At 40.9% G+C, this 15,947-nt stretch overlaps 1 protein-coding gene across 1 annotated transcript in view; it reads right to left on the bottom strand.

Annotated features, from left to right (window-relative positions):
- HERC2 (HECT and RLD domain containing E3 ubiquitin protein ligase 2) overlaps positions 1-15,947 on the bottom strand; it is a 193,783-nt gene that overhangs the window by 83,773 nt on the left and 94,063 nt on the right. Inside the window, exons 38-47 of the mRNA XM_045004994.1 lie at positions 10,585-10,767; positions 9,551-9,735; positions 7,597-7,744; positions 7,319-7,515; positions 6,853-7,083; positions 5,927-6,062; positions 4,885-5,028; positions 1,862-2,004; positions 1,397-1,664; positions 1,129-1,271 (exon numbers count right to left, since the gene is read on the bottom strand). Of these exons, the coding sequence (XP_044860929.1) occupies positions 1,129-1,271; positions 1,397-1,664; positions 1,862-2,004; positions 4,885-5,028; positions 5,927-6,062; positions 6,853-7,083; positions 7,319-7,515; positions 7,597-7,744; positions 9,551-9,735; positions 10,585-10,767 (1,778 nt within the window). The remainder of the gene's footprint in view (positions 1-1,128; positions 1,272-1,396; positions 1,665-1,861; positions 2,005-4,884; positions 5,029-5,926; positions 6,063-6,852; positions 7,084-7,318; positions 7,516-7,596; positions 7,745-9,550; positions 9,736-10,584; positions 10,768-15,947) is intronic.

Genomic DNA, 15,947 nt, shown 5'->3' with positions numbered 1-15,947 from the left:
TTGTTTATTTATTTTACTCTTTGAGATTATAAATATGCTTTGTATTGTATACACTGTAATGTCCGGTTAGCAGAACCGACGTTAATAAATGGGGTCACACTACTCTTCTCAGGGAATTCTCTCTTTCAAGAGCTGAAGGCATCATCTAAAGAAAACATGGCAGGAAAGACTTTCATTTTCAGTGACAATTCAAGGAAAGTTATTGTTGTTTCAGCACTAAGAGTAAATGTTCTAAATGGCACATTAAAGGCAAATGTATAGAACTATAAACTTACTCAGGTTACCAATTCGGATAATTTACCACTAAATTCAGGGCTTATCGTCTTCTCAAATAGTATGCATCCTTTGCTATTGTGATTATGAAACCAATCACAAGCCAGTACATCTTAGACACAGGAATCTGAGGAAACCAAGAATACTGCAGATATTCCTCTTGACTGCTATTTACTGATATAACCTCTGATACACAGATTTAGGTTTCCTGGGAGCATACAGAAAAATAGTGCAATTCGTATTCAGAACTGCGATGGGTGACATTGTTAGTTTGATAGGCCACTTGATGGTCTTTGCCTTTGAAAACATAGTTTTTATAAACAAAAAAATTAAGTGATTTCACTTGTGGCTTTCAGTGCCATTCAAGTCATGCTTTGAGTAGCCAAAGTATCATACTTTTATTTTTCAGATCACTGGGGTAGGAGAAGGAGAGACACTTTAAAAATGTCTAAACTTCAAATTCAGTCAAGGTTGATGTAGTTTCCAAAATAGGCTAAACTGAACGTTTCTAATCATTCCTGAAGCCTGAACTATCTGACACACTGGTGACACTGAAATGCTTGTTAATGCACTAGCCAAGTGTGTTGTCTACTGTAAAAATTCACAAGTGTAGTCTCCTATAAGAAATATATGACCAGTAGTTATGGTCTACAGTTCAGTATTGAAGAAAAAAGCGAAGTGGAATGCTATAGATGCAGGTCTTTCAAAACTTAAAACTGTTGATGAACAGATTTGATGGGGGGTAGCATGACACCCTTACGCTATCCAAATTTGTAAGAAAAGGATATAATTACACATCTTGAAATCTATGTAGCATATTTTTAAATCAATTTTTGAATGACTGTAAATACTAACAATAGGACAAGCAGCCTCAGCTTCTTCCACATCTTCTACCATCTCCTCATCTGAATATTCATCAGACACAGTATCAGCATCTGAGAGATCAGTAATCTGGACATCAGGGTGATCCAACAGCCAACCAACCAAGGCTTCCACTCCTAGCAGAGAAAACAATGAGCCATCCAAATTAATATGGGCTTCTTTGGTATGTCATACAGAGGTTTAAATTCTCCATACTAGTATCATTTTAGTCTGTTAATTTCATGGCAATTATGTAAAATACCTGGTAATCCAGAAGCACTTCCAGAGGTCCCTGAGAGCGACTTCAGTGCAAATTCAATATTTTTCCTAGGAAATCCCATTTCCATAAGCTGAACTACAATAGGGAGGGGTGGAATGGGAGATTGCTTGCGTTTCTTCACTTTTGCAGGTCGGATATGCTGCACTGTGACGGGTGTTGTGGCCTCACTGGAGCTACAGTCTTCAAACAGTGGAGTGGAAGGATGAGTGGACTCCACAGCTAGATACTGGCACACTGCCAAAGCAGCAGCCTAAATGAAGACAAGTAAACACACACTGAAGTCTATGCAGAACTAGCAATCTACATGTACTGTACACCAGTAAATGTTCAGCTTCATTTACAGAATCTTTGAAAAATGAGAAGAGTATAAAATAATAGTCATCAATAGGAATTTGAATTAGAGTGCTCAGTAGAACGTTTTAAATGAGGAAAGAACACGGATTGTACCTCAAGCTCTTGTTTGTCAAATATTGCTTTCACAGGTGATGGCTGGGTAGCAGCTGTCAGAAGCTGCTGTAAGAGGATCATGGGAGGTTGAGGTCCTTCAGGAGACATATCTCCTATGTCAGGCGATGCAACTGCTCCATCCTCTGAAATAAACAAGTGAGTTTTAGTCAATAAAGTTACAATTAATATAAGGTAAATTATACTGAGTTAAAGTGTCTTGTGGATCAAATATACAAAGGAATGATGTCCACCACATTCCATCTCAAATTTTGGTGTACATTTAGAAGGAAGCATGTGCAATACAGCACATTTCCTGAACACAAACCTCAAAGGAGCTAAACTTCTAGTCAAACACTAACTTTACTACCATATCTAGAGCTAGTCTGGCAGAAGCCACTTGGCATAGTGGACATGCACTATTAACCTTGAATTCTTATCTTACCAGCCCTGACATTACCACCAAAGGAAGCATACTACGCTCTTGGAGAACACTTGGTATAGTTCTTGAGTTACCTCCCCCTCTGACTGATGGTAAGAGCATGTTTGATAGGGAGAGAGAGGGCTCCACCCAGAGTCTAACAAGAGGGAGAGTCATTAAAAGAATAGTCTATGACCCCAGAGATCACCACTCCTCCAAAAGAGTGCACTTCATTTTGACTGACTGGGTTTGGAGTCTGTACTTTTGAAAGACGTTCTCCCATCACTCCAGTAGTAGATGCAAGGAATTAAATATATACTGACTCAACATTTGGTGCCCAAATAATAATAGCTGATGTTATATTAGTAATAGCTAATAGCTGATGTTCTCTCAAACCAGTAATAGCTGATGTTCTCTCAAACCAGAAAAGACTACAAAGAAATATTAAATAAAATAGAGATCTCCCAGCATTCCATTTTCCCCATACTACTAATATAGCACTTGTTTCTACCTCTGACACATTAGAGGATATAAAATTTTAAAATGACATCAATCTGATCATCTTGCCTTTTCCAACATTCAGTTGAGTTTCAACATGATTTTAGCAGATGCTAGCACAGGAGCCACAGAACCAACAATCGTTACTCTATACAATCAGATAAATCTTTAAAACCCTGCTTTCAGGAGGCATAAAGAATTAATCTTCATTTTTTTGTAACTACTGAACAATCAGTTGCTAAAAAAATCAGTTAAGCAAAGTGAAAGCAAGATGATAATTAGAATTTTGTGATAAAGCTGGTTACCTAATTTATTAATACACCTCTACCTCGATATAACGCGACCCGATATAACACGAATTTGGATATAGCACAGTAAAGCAGTGCTCCGGGGGGGGGGGGGGGGAGAGGAGGGCGGGGCTGTGCACTCCAGTGGATCAAAGCAAGTTCGCTATAACACTGTTTCACCTTTAACATGGTAAGGTTTTTTTGCTCCCGAGGACAGCGTTATAGCGAGGTAGAGGTGTACATGTTCATTTCTTTTATTGGTTACTGAATGTTAATATTTGTAAAACCTCAGCAACTGCACAAAATACAGTAGAACCTCAGATACAAACGCCTCAGGAATGGAGATTGTTCATAACTCTGAAATGTTCATAACTCTGAACAAAATGTTATGGTTGTTCTTTCAAAAGTCTACAAGTGAACATTGACTTAATACCACTTTGAAATTTTACTACGCAGAAGAAAAATGCTGCTTTTAACTATCTTAGTTCGAATGAAACAAGCACAGAAACTTGTCAAATCTTTAATTTTAAAACTCTCCCCCCTCCCTTTTTTTGGTAGTTTACATTTAACACTGTACTGTACTGTATTTGCTTCTCCTTTTTTTGGTTATTGCTGCTGCCTAATTACGCAATTCCAGTTCCAAACGAGGTGTGTGGTTGATCTGTCAGTTCGTAACTCTGGTGTTCATAACTCTGAGGTTCGACTGTATATCCAAGTTTAAAATTTTAGAGTATCTTTCTCCATTGTGTTCCATAACCCAGTGAATTAAGAAGGGACATCTGGTGATGACTTGAGCAGTTCTCATCCACATGTTTAAGAGGAGCCGAATGAATTAAAGTGCAATAGACATTAGACTTCCTTTTCTCCACCATCCCCTAAAACCACTATTTTCTGCACTTAATTTCAATCCACAGTGTGTAGCTCCTCTTGAAGTAGAAAGAGGAACTGCTTAAGACATCAATCACCACTTTGAAGATGACAGAAGGAGCCATAACAAGAGTACAAATGTGTTTTATTTAAATTTTGGGGTAGCACTGAGAAGTGTTTACAAATTTAGTACACCTCTACCCCGATATAACGTGGTTGTGGGGAGCCAAAAATTCCTACCGCATTATAGGTGAAACGCCGTTATATCGGGGTAGCGGTGGCAGGGCTGCAGCGGTGATTTAAAGAGCCTGGGGTTCTGGCCGCAGGGAGCCCCGGGCCCTTTAAATCGCCGGCGGAGCCCCACTGCCGCAGTCCTGGTGTAGCAGCAGCAGGGCTCCAGCGGTAATTTAAAGGGCCTGGGGCTCTCCGCAGCAGCCGGAGCCCCGGATCCTTTAAAGTGCCGCCAGAACCCCGCTGCTACCGCGCTATATGCGAACCCGTGTTATATCAGGTCACATTATAGCAGGGCAGAGGTGTATTCAAACAAAAAAAATATTAAAGAATCATATTAAATATGTAAGAGTCATAAGTTAGGTGATCAACACTTTAGCATCCAAAATCTTTGCCTGCCTAATCTAGAAACAACAGGATAACACTTTCAGGACCAGTAAATATTTTCAAAAACTATTTCTAAATTATCATCTCTGAGTCTTTGAGGCCAAAAATCTGAGTTCCGTCCTCACACCACAACATGCAAGGTACATACTCATCAGGTATAGTTGCTGATTAACATCACACAACCCATAACCACACATATTAGTTACATTTTAAACTAGAGAGGACATTGAAGATGACATTTTATTTTGAAGACTAATAATCAGCAAGAGGTTAAATATTGCAAAGCATGTGGCTGACAGGATAACAAATTCATCTTGTACACTAAAAAGCTATACCTGTGGGAATCGATCCAGCCTCTTGTACAGCTGGTTGAGATAAGATCTGCCTTAATTTATCCTGGTGAGATAGCAGAGCTCGACCTGCTTTCAATATGTACAGTTTTAACTGTTGGCATCTCAGCAGATCCAAATCCACTTGACCTATCAAAAACGTTAAATGCCCATTAACCAGAAAGCAATAGTATTCAAAGTAACATAAGCAAACATTTATTTTTACAATCTAATGATCCCATCACAAAAATACATTTTTAGTACTGACAGTCGTGAATGGTAAGCTCACACAAGATGAAAGGACTAAAATATAAAAAGTTTAAGTGCATCATTATAAGAAACCCACACTGGACCTACTCCAGATGTCAATACAAAGACAGTGCCTCCCAGCTGTCATGCAGTTGGTGGACTTCAGGTTTGTCTAGATGAACAGTTAGTGGGTTGCAATCTGGGGTGCTATTCTACAGTGCACTAATGTATTGCACACCAAACACTTTTTGTATAGACGCCGCAACCATGCACTGATGTATGACCAATGCACAGTAGGAAATGTTTAGTGCACAGTAGCGGGATCCTCACACACAGCTATTGTGTATTTACACCACAGCTTGACATGCACTAAGTCACACACACACACACATACACACACACACACACACAGAGTTTAAAATGCAACAGATTAGAGCAGACTAGATAGATATCAGGTGCATCAACTATTTTCAGACAATTCAATACACAACAAAGACTCCAGCCTCAAACTACATTTACATCATAGACAGCAGCCATTCTTGCAGCCAAGATATAAACTGGATTCCCTCTACAGTGCATCAATGCACTTCCTTGAGTACTTGCATGTGTTTCTCCAACATACAACTCTTACTATCACTTACTCCAAAGTGGAGCATGAGCCTTCATATATCACTTCCTAATCAATGCTGACCATGTACAAAACAACTTTCCACAGAACTTCTGTACCTTCCTAATATCTATTTAATGTTTGCAATATTTTCCAGAGAAGGGCTAATGTATGACAAACAGGAAACTGTACCTGAAAGACCCTGGTTGGGAGACTTCATTCTGTGTTTTTCTATTTTACTTCCGGCCAAGTTTACCAGCTGAGCCCAGATAGACAACATGGGTTCAGTGAATGGCAAGTTGTTCACATTAAAAGCCACTACTGGAAGCTAAAAGAACCAAAAAGTTACACATTTTTCAAATCTTTAGAAATGCATAAAAATTTATGGATTGTTTATATTTTAAGAGGATAACCAGTGTTTATTTAATTACTCTTGAACTGGAACAATTGAAGAGGAGTTCTGTCTCTAAAAACACTAAGAAAATAAAGGAACTGCTAGGACTGTAGTCATAAGTAGAGGGATCTGAGCATCACCGTCAGAAAGGAAATGCAGATAGCATGAGCGTGAACTGCAACACAGATTGGGGCTTTAAGTGCATGGGAGCATCTTATGCTGTGACTTCACAAGGCAAAAAAAGGTGTGTTAACTCAAGGTAAAATCCTAATGAAGACAAGGCAGTTTCTAGTTTTCACACCAATTAGCAGACTATGAGACTATGGTGTATCCTAGTCTTTAACTCAACTTGCTTATTAACATGAAAACTAAAAGCGGCCTTGTCTTCACTAGGATTTAACCCTGAGTTCGCACACCTTTTTAACTAGTGAAGACAGCTAAACTGAGTTATTATATTTTTTTCTAATGAAGATAAAGCCCTGCAAAGACATGCATGAAGACTTGCATCTGATTTGCATATGAGCATGACTAAAATGCACAATTGTGGGACTGGCAAATGTATACTCCCTAAACAAATAATTTTTCATACCACACATCCCACTCATTAGTCAGACTAGCCTATTCTCCTTTGTAAAACCGAGCCAACTTAAGTTTCTGTTTTCACGAAAAAAACATACTTTTCACACTTTCTGTAATAGTAAAGACCCAAGATAGGTGCATTTACCGGTTTTAGTTGACTTAAGGGGCACACTCTACATGTTCGCATGTCATAGAATTGAACGGTGATTCTTCCTTTTGGTGTGATGCGCGTCACTGTGCCTTCTCCAAATTCATCATGAACGACTTGTCCACCTAATCTCAAGCGGCTGTCTATTCCACCAATCACTGCTAGTACAGCCATTAAGCCTCCCACCTCTGGATTCTCAGAATCTGTGAAGTAGTCTTCTAAAACATTCTGAAAAAGAACAGTAAAGTTAACTGTAAGGAGAAAACTAGTACTTTTATCTACTTCATAAAAAAAAAAAATTATATAGTCAATCCAGCTGAAAGTTACAATACAAAAAATAATTTTTATATAAAATAGTTTTAAAATTAAGCTTTAACATTGTTAAAATAGTTTTAATATTTTAAAACATTAAAAATTAACACTTCTATAGAAAAATGAGCTAATTTTAAAACGTGGAAACTACCCCTTCTGACTGTTTTCCTGCAAAGATGTGGGTGATGGAGGTTAGTTGAGAGTTGATGTACTTGTTTATGAGTCCATTCCATTGACTTAGTGAATGGAGTGTCCTCAGCAGTGCCACTATCTCTTCTGCCAAAGTACTGCTGTGAGTTGCAGTTAAAGATGCTTGAGGCCTGGCCTTCCTCCTCCTCAGAGTAGATTCTGAAAAGAAATAGCAGCATCTCAGTAGCTGATTTACGACAGGAAAAACAAATTAAACCATTAAGGAAAAAATTGCTCTACCTCTGAGTAGTGGGATATCTGAAGAGCAAGTACTAAGTAGACTGCCTAAGAAACCAAATAGTTTTTCCACAAGAAATTTCATGTCTCTTGATCTTTCCGTTTTGTCCCAAGATGGAAGTACCGCTTTTAATAAATGCACAGCAAGGATCTAAAAGGAGATATTAGAATCAGTGTTATTTTATTTAAAGTCATTTCAGCAAATAACTTCTATAGGAGCAGGGGTCTAAAACAAGGACATTTGAATTAGAAATATCTATATGGAGATGAAAGACTTAACTACTAGCCATCTTTTGTGCTCTTCTCTACAATGTTGGTTGCTGAAACTTCATGGTCCATAGCTACCTAGTTATTTTCTTGCTTGTTTGCCCATTCATCAATATTAAGAGGAACTGTGCTAATTTAATACTAGTAGTAGTTGTATTTAACATAGTGTTGCCAGCCCTCCAGGATTGTCCCAGAGACTCCAGGAATTGAAGTTTAATCTTTAATTAAAGACTGCCATGGGATGAAACCTCCAGGAATATGTCCAATCAAAACTGGCAATCCTAATTTAACACAGCCGAGCATCAAAGCACACAGAGCTCCACACAGATTGGCAAAAAGTAAGATCACCATCATAAGACTTGAAAACAAAGAAGTAACAGAACAGGATACTTGAAATGAGAGGATGGGGAAAGAGATGTGGTTTAGATTCCAAATATGAGAACCAATAGCAGTCAGACTAATACACATTTTTGGGTGAATTAGTTTACACCCTAACTCTATCCCAGTGAAGGCACAGGAGCCTAATAATGTAAGATGTAATGTACCAGAGTGCAAACAGCAGCCATGGACACTAAGAGAAGACTGATCCACCTTCACAGAGGTGTCTCTAGATAAGTTTTGAGTCATGCATATAAAAACAGTGGCCTACCACAAGCTATCTACACTGATCACCTTTCCGTGGAAGAATGATGTCTGCAGTCATGGAGCCAATGCATGAGGGCTCTCTTTCTGCAGCTCCCAAGAGGGCCCCCTCACAAATGGAGGCTTTTTGCAGCTCCATTTGTTCTATCATGCTGAGGAAACACTCGTTTTTGTCCCTAACCCCTGGCAGAGGAGGAAGAAATGCTCTCTACTGCCCCAAAATTGGCTTCAAAATTAAGGTAAGAGTAAAGTTGGAGAGTTGAAATACCACTATGTTTAGCTGGCTGGATACAGAGAATCTCATAGGGGTGAGAACACAACTTAAATCCTGCATGAGCGCATTTGAACTGCCTCTGGTATATACCGAAAGAAAGTCACAGCCTAAATTTATCAGATTGAGGAAGAGATCAGAATCATGTTTGTATATTCCTGCCCTAAGTTAATTGACAGAGCTACCCTTGAGAAGATGCAAGCAACAGAAAAGAACCATTAGTGGAGAATTATACATTCAAATCTTGTGTACAGAAGAAATGTATTTACAATGGAAAAGCTACGCAAGCGATAGAACTGTACACTGATGTGTCATATTTGACTGGTAACCCCTTCCTCCAGGCTGTTTTAGATCACTCACTATCACCAACATGAATGCAAAGATATAGCATGCCAATAAAAAAAGGCAGACAAGCTAAGCAATTTGGTTATTTTATTTAAAATAGTTTGAATTTGTTCATTTTTCTTTAACTGGTCTGTGGTGATTAGAGAGACTGCGTGCATAGCCAGTTCATCTCTCTTCTTAGCAACCTTTACTATTAGGCCCACAGTAGCCAACCAACCCTCTCTCTTGCATTGAACAACATTTTACATAACCTGGCTGTGCAGTGTTAACTTGCAGGATGATTTCTAAAGCAAGAACATTCTGATAGTACCTTTCCTCTAACTCAAGAAAATAAAAGGCACCTTCAAAACTGTTTACTTTTAAAACTGTACTGTAACAAGACAAAAAACTGCCAAATTCACTGCATATGAAAATGATCTGGAAACACATTACCTGTCTCTGTAGTGATGCAGCAGTGAAAGATTCATGCCCCTCCACAATTTTCATTAGCAAAGTTATCCACTGAGATGTGCTAAGCGTGCTGCACATCTGAGGCATGAGTGCTATACTTCGAATGAATCCTAACGTGCACCAGCTTCTATGCTGCTCTTTATAAACCAACTTATTTGGCAACGAAGCTGGAAATAAAAATACATGAACAGTTGACTTTTCTGTCAACTGTACAACAATTTCTCAAAGTAGTCCACTTTGTTAGACAGATCTTAAAGCTCTGCTACAAAATTGCCCCTAAATGTAAAGTTACTTAACTGACTTCCAATTTAGTTGAAGTCCATTAAGAATTAATTTCTGGCATACTCCAGGAAAGAGAGAATATCTATTGCAAGCAAATTCTCACCCATACAGTGACTAAACTACCTTACAATTATGTACATTTTGGAAAATTTGCTTAAAGTTACTGTTAATATAAAGGCAGCAAAGAGTCCTGTGGCACCTTATAGACTAACAGACGTATTGGAGCATGAGCTTTCATGGGTGAATACCCACTTCGTCGGATGCAACAGCTCCAATACCTCTGTTGGTCTATAAGGTGCCACAGGACTCTCTGCTGCTTTTACAGATCCAGACTAACACGGCTACCCCTGTGATACTTGTTAATATAAAGATGATGTATATCATCAAATTTATGATTCCCCTGATTATAAAGTCATGCTGTCCTTCCCAACCTGAAAAGTCCTCTTTGACTTAAGTTTCCTTATAATGGAAGCCATTTACAGGTTGGACTGTCTGGACTTTGTATAGTATGCGGCACACCAGCCCTAACAGAGAAATGCGTATTCTATCCACCAAACAATTTGTGATTTTTCCACAAATAAGTGAAATTGATGTTTTGAGAAGGTCTAAATGTGTTACTGAACTTTGACCTTAGAAGATTAGGAATTAAATAAAGGAATTACTGCAAAATCAGGTAAGATATACCGCTTGAAAACTAATGGGTTTATTTGGTCAGACTGTCATGTAACACATACTTGATTTATCTATCGTTCCACTCTCCACCAACATGCGAAGCAATCCACACAAAGTTCTGGTCGCTTCATTCTGCATGACTTCAGCATGGACTCCAGCAGAGAGAGAGAGCGTCTGTAACAGGTTCATGGTACTCATCAGCATCGTGGAAGTGGGGTGAAGATTCCTTTCAGCTTGTTCTCCTTCTGGAGCAAGAAACAAAAGATTAATTTCTTTAGTAACATACTAACACAAGAAACAAAATTTTCTGAAAAAGGTAAAAGAACTACAGTTCTTGGAGATGTATGTCCCTATGGGTGCTTCAATTCAGGTGCACATGCAACTCTCAAACCTTTGATTAGAGATTTTTCACTAGTAGTACCGGTCTGGCCCGCACACATGCCCTATGCCTCCTCACACTGGACACTGAGGCTATACAGAGATGTGCAGGCAAACCTCCCTCAATCCCTTCTCCACTCCAATGTCTCCATAGAGAACAGTCTGAAGCAGAGGGGAAGATTGGGAGTAGAGCACCCACAAGGGGACACATCTCAAAGAACTGAAGTTACTGCACAAGGTGAGTAACCTCTTCTTCTTCTTCAAGTACTGTCTCTATGGGTGCTTCATTTCAGGTGACTTCCAAGCAGTTTCCCCAGAGGAAGGAGGGAGCATTGGAACTGGGTCCAGAACTGAAGACAGTACTACAGTACCAACGGCCACATCAGATCTGACAGCATGGCTTAAAGCGTAGTGCTTTGAAAATGCATGTACGGAAGCCCCTGTAGTAGCCCTAAATATATCAGACACTAGTATTTTCTAAAGCAATGCCATGTATTTTGCTTGTGACCACTTAAAATGTGCTGTCACTCCTTGAGGAGGATGAGGATGAATGCCTGCAGTCTCATAACAAGTGACAATACAACCAGATATCCACCTGGATGGTTTCTGAGCAGAGATTGTCAACCCCTTGGATCTATTCACGAAGGAGATGAACAGCCTAGGTGACCTCTGAAATTACTTGGTCCTATCCAAGTAGAAGGCGAGCGCCCTTTTAACATCCAGGGTATGAAAACAGGACTCCGTCAGAGAGATATGTGGCTTCAGGAAAAACACTGATAGACGAATAGATTGGTTAAGGTGAAACTCTGAGAAAACCTTAGGCAAAAATTTAGGATGTGGGCAGAAAGAAACCTTATTTTTGAAGAAGGGTGGGGGAAATCTGCCATTAAGGCACCAATCTCCCACGCTCTATGGGCCAAGTGGATGGCTATTAAAAAAGCAGTCTTCATAGATAAATGGAGTAGAGAACTGGTTGCCATGTTCAAATGGATGTTTCATAAGATGACTGGGTCCCAGGTTGGGATGGGGTCTTTAGTCTGGGGATAGAAAGTTCCAACTCCTTAATAAACCTAGATGATACAGGATGAGCAAATATGGAAAACCTCGCTACATAGTCAGATGAAAGGCTGATATTGAGGCTAAATGGACCTCAACTGAGCTAATTAATAACCCTGATTTCTTCATATCCAGGAGACTGAACGAGGCACAGATTCAGGGAGGAAGCACCAGTGGGAGAATCTCTTCCATTGTTGCAAGTAAATAGTAAGGGTTGCCTTCTTCCATCTATTTAGTACACCTGTTGCACTTCCTCAGAGCAGGAGAATTCTAACCTGGATTCTATGAACCATGCCCAGAGGTGAAGAACTCCTAGGTTGGGGTGAAATGTGTAACCCACATCCTGTGAGAGGAGATAAATAGAAAATGGAAGCAGGCATTCCTGAACTCCAACAGATTGATGTGGAGATTTGTTTCTGAGTTGTCCATCTCCCCTGAGCCACGAAAGCATTGAGATGAGCTTCCCATCCCCACAATGATGCACCTATTGTTAAAGTTAGTGATGGAGCTGGGCAACAGAAAGGAACACTCACAGACATTGAGTTGATCTCTCCACCAATCCAGGGAGTTCCTCACTTAAATAGGAACCATCACCTGTTTGTCCAAGGTGTGTCTTACTGAAGAACAGGACATTTTGAGCCAATCTTGAAAGCAGCTGAGGCATAGCCTTGCATAAGTCACAAAAGTGCAAGTTGCCATGTGTCCCCAGAGCTGAAGACAATTTCTTATAGTGGTGCAAGGATTCCACTCAAACCTGATACGGTTATGAACCTATCTAAGGGAAAGCAAGCTTTGAACTCGTTGACAGCCAGGGAAGCCCCTATAAACTGTATCTTATTTATGGGGGTTAATGTGGATGTCCTTACATTTAGCTGTAGACTCAACTCATAGAAGAGCAAGGGCCATCTGGGTGGAAGAAAACACTGCTTCATAAAAATGGCCCTTGAGTGGCCAGTCGTCAAGGTAATGGAAGACAAGGATCACCACTTATTGGCGGTAAGCAGCCCCTACTGCCAGGACCTTGGAGAACATCCTTGGGGCCAAGGAGAGACCAAGGGGAAGCACTTGGTATTGAAACTGATCCTGATCTATAGAGAATCACAGATATTTCCTGTACAAATGGTATATTGTGATATGAAAATAGGCATTTTGTAGGTCAAAGACTGAAAAATCAATCCCCCTTCTCCAGTGAAAGAAGTCACCATCCTGAAATTGTGAGGCTTTATAAACTTGTTTATAAGTCTTAGATCTAAAATCAATCTCCACCCTCCATCTTTCTTTGGTACAAGGAAATATTGTGAGTAAAACCCCTTGCCCATGTGAAGAGGAGACCAGCTCTATTGCTCCTAACTGGAAGAAAAAGATCACCTCTTTCTCAACACAAGCTCATAAGAGGGGTCCCTGAAGAGGGAAGGGGAGGGTGGAAGGGAGGGAATGATGTAAAATGGATGTTATAACTCACTTGTCTATAGTAATCCGCCTTTAGGCATGTTGGAAATAGGAAAGGCATCTCTCTCCAAAGGGAGGGTGGTGGGCAAATGAACACAGCTATAAAACCAGAGATGCGGGAGGATTTGAACCCTCGATCGACCCATCAAAACTGTTGCATAGAAGATGGTTGGGTGATCATGAAGAAAGGTTGGATGGCCCACTTTCTCTGAAATGTATGTCTTTTCCTCTGGGAGCTCAGTGGATCTATGGAATCCAGAGAACTGAGCAGAAGGTGCTCTCTGGATAGTTTGTGACCTACTTAACAGCTCTTATCTGTAGGTGTATAAATGCCCAAGAAATGTAAAGTGGCTCTAGAATCCTTCAGTGTCCTCCATCTTTGGTCTCCAAGAAAAGCCTACAACCACTGAAGGGGAAGTCCTCAGCAGTGTTCTGTATTTCTCCCTGAAAACACCAGGAGCTAGAGGCATGACACCCTGAACATAACAGCAGCCATGGATGCTTGAAGAGTGGTCCTGGCCAATAACTGGCCCTCTGAAATGTTGAACTAGAATTGTTCCTTATGGTCCTGTGGCAGGTGTTCAATAAAGGCCATCAGTCTATTATAGTTTGTGAAACTGAATTTGACCATGACAGTCTGACAGCTCTGAATTCTGAACTGCAGAGTTGCTGATTAATAGAACTTCTGGCCAAATAGATCCAGTCTCTTATGGTCCTTTTCACGTGGAGCAGAACTTGAGAAGTGTTGCCTACCCTGCTCTTTTACTGCATCCACTGCCAGGGTGGGAGAAGAAGATATTAAGTTCTCAGGGGGAACAGAAAACTTTTTATCTGCCCTTTTACACTTTGGTGGAATAGTAGCAGGTGTTTGCCATGCAGTCTTAGCTGGATCCAGGAGCACCTTGTTGATGGGTAACGCCACCCTGGAGGGCACTGCTGACAGTAGAAGATCCAGCAATTTGTGTTGTGAATCCCTGACCTCTTCGAGTGGAATTTGAAGAGAGTCAGTTACCCAGCTTATTCGGTCTTGAAATTGCCGAAAATCATCAGCCATGGAAGGTGGTGTAGGTGTAACTGCTTTAGTTGAAGACAAGAATGAAATAGGTGTTTGAGGGGTTGCCTCTTTAGCCACCCTGGACTCCCGTTCCTCAAATGTCTCCTTCTGTGCAGGGGAGGAGAGGATAGGATTGAATAAGCCTAGTCTCTCTCTGAGACAATACTAGTGGTCTGGAGACCTGCTATCAGTAAATATTGCAGGGATCCCAATATATCCCACTGGGGGGACTCCATACAGGAGTGGGAGTGGCATGCAGAATTGGTTCCACCACCTTTGATAATGGTCACGATCTTCCCTGTGACGGTCAAACAATGGGTTCCTGATAGGATACGTAGGGGAATCCTTGACCAAAATAGATGTCCCCTCCATCCTCCTCAACATCATCCAATGCTGAGGGCCCCAAAGAAAAAGGGCAGAGAGTCCTGCAGTACTGAGGAAAGGAAGCAGGCTTGAGATCAGCTCATCTGTTACTTGCATAGTTAAATTCTTGCGGTGCCAAGTAAGTAATCGGTACCGATGTGGTGGCTGAAGCGGATAATATCGCTGCTGGCATACTGATGTGGGCATTGATGGAGCCTGCTGCCACTGCTTTGTCAGTACCGAGGGTGCCAACTGGGTAGGTACCAACTATGGGACTGAGCCCAACAGTACCAGACCCAGGTGCTTATGTTTCCCCTCCTTGTCCCTGCTAGAACATAATGAAGCTCTGTCGGTGTCATGTCTCTGTCTTGAGTTCTGGGGCTTTCCAGTTCTGCTGGTACCAGAAGGGGAGTCCTTTCACCCCACAGTAACAAGCCAAGAGGTTGAAGCTTCAGAGACCATAGACCTCACAGGAGACCCAAGCTTTTTCATAGTAGGCTCCTTCAGATGAGTCCATACTCCTCTTTTTGGGAGCCTTCTCAGAAGCTTCCAACGACCTCCCCTTCTTATGGGGAGTCTGTGCCAAGGTCAAAGGGGCTGAGACAGATGTACCCGGGGGGGGGGGGGGGGTGGGAAGCTCCTAACCTGACTCAGATACTTGTTTAAGTGACCACTCCATCCTTAACAGTCTGAACTTAATCTCCCTGTTTTTCCTTGCCCTAGACTTGAGGGCTAGGCAGAAATTGCACTTCTGGGAGACATGATACTCCCTCAAGCAACCAACACACTTAAAGTGGCTGCCAATCACAGGTAAAGCCTCTTGGCAGGAAAGGCAGCTTCTGTAGCCTGGCAAGCCAGGTACACCCTGCCAGGAAGACAAGGCTCCCTAAGGAGAAAGAGAAGAGGGGGGAAAAAAAACAAAAAAACCTATCCTCTCACTACTAAAAGTTACTAACTATCTATAACTACTACTAACAACAAACTATATTAAAGTAAATCTTAAACAACTATAAGAAGAATACAAAATAGCAGAGGCACGCTCAAGACAGGCACACTAGAGCTCTGTCTCAGGCCAACGCAGTAGAGAAGGAACTGACGTTGGTTCGCCCATGCATTCCTATATGG

Source organism: Mauremys mutica, chromosome 1 (assembly GCF_020497125.1).
Source record: "Mauremys mutica isolate MM-2020 ecotype Southern chromosome 1, ASM2049712v1, whole genome shotgun sequence".
Classification (NCBI taxonomy): Eukaryota; Metazoa; Chordata; order Testudines; family Geoemydidae; genus Mauremys; species Mauremys mutica.
This window is presented reverse-complemented; position numbering and strand designations above follow the sequence as displayed.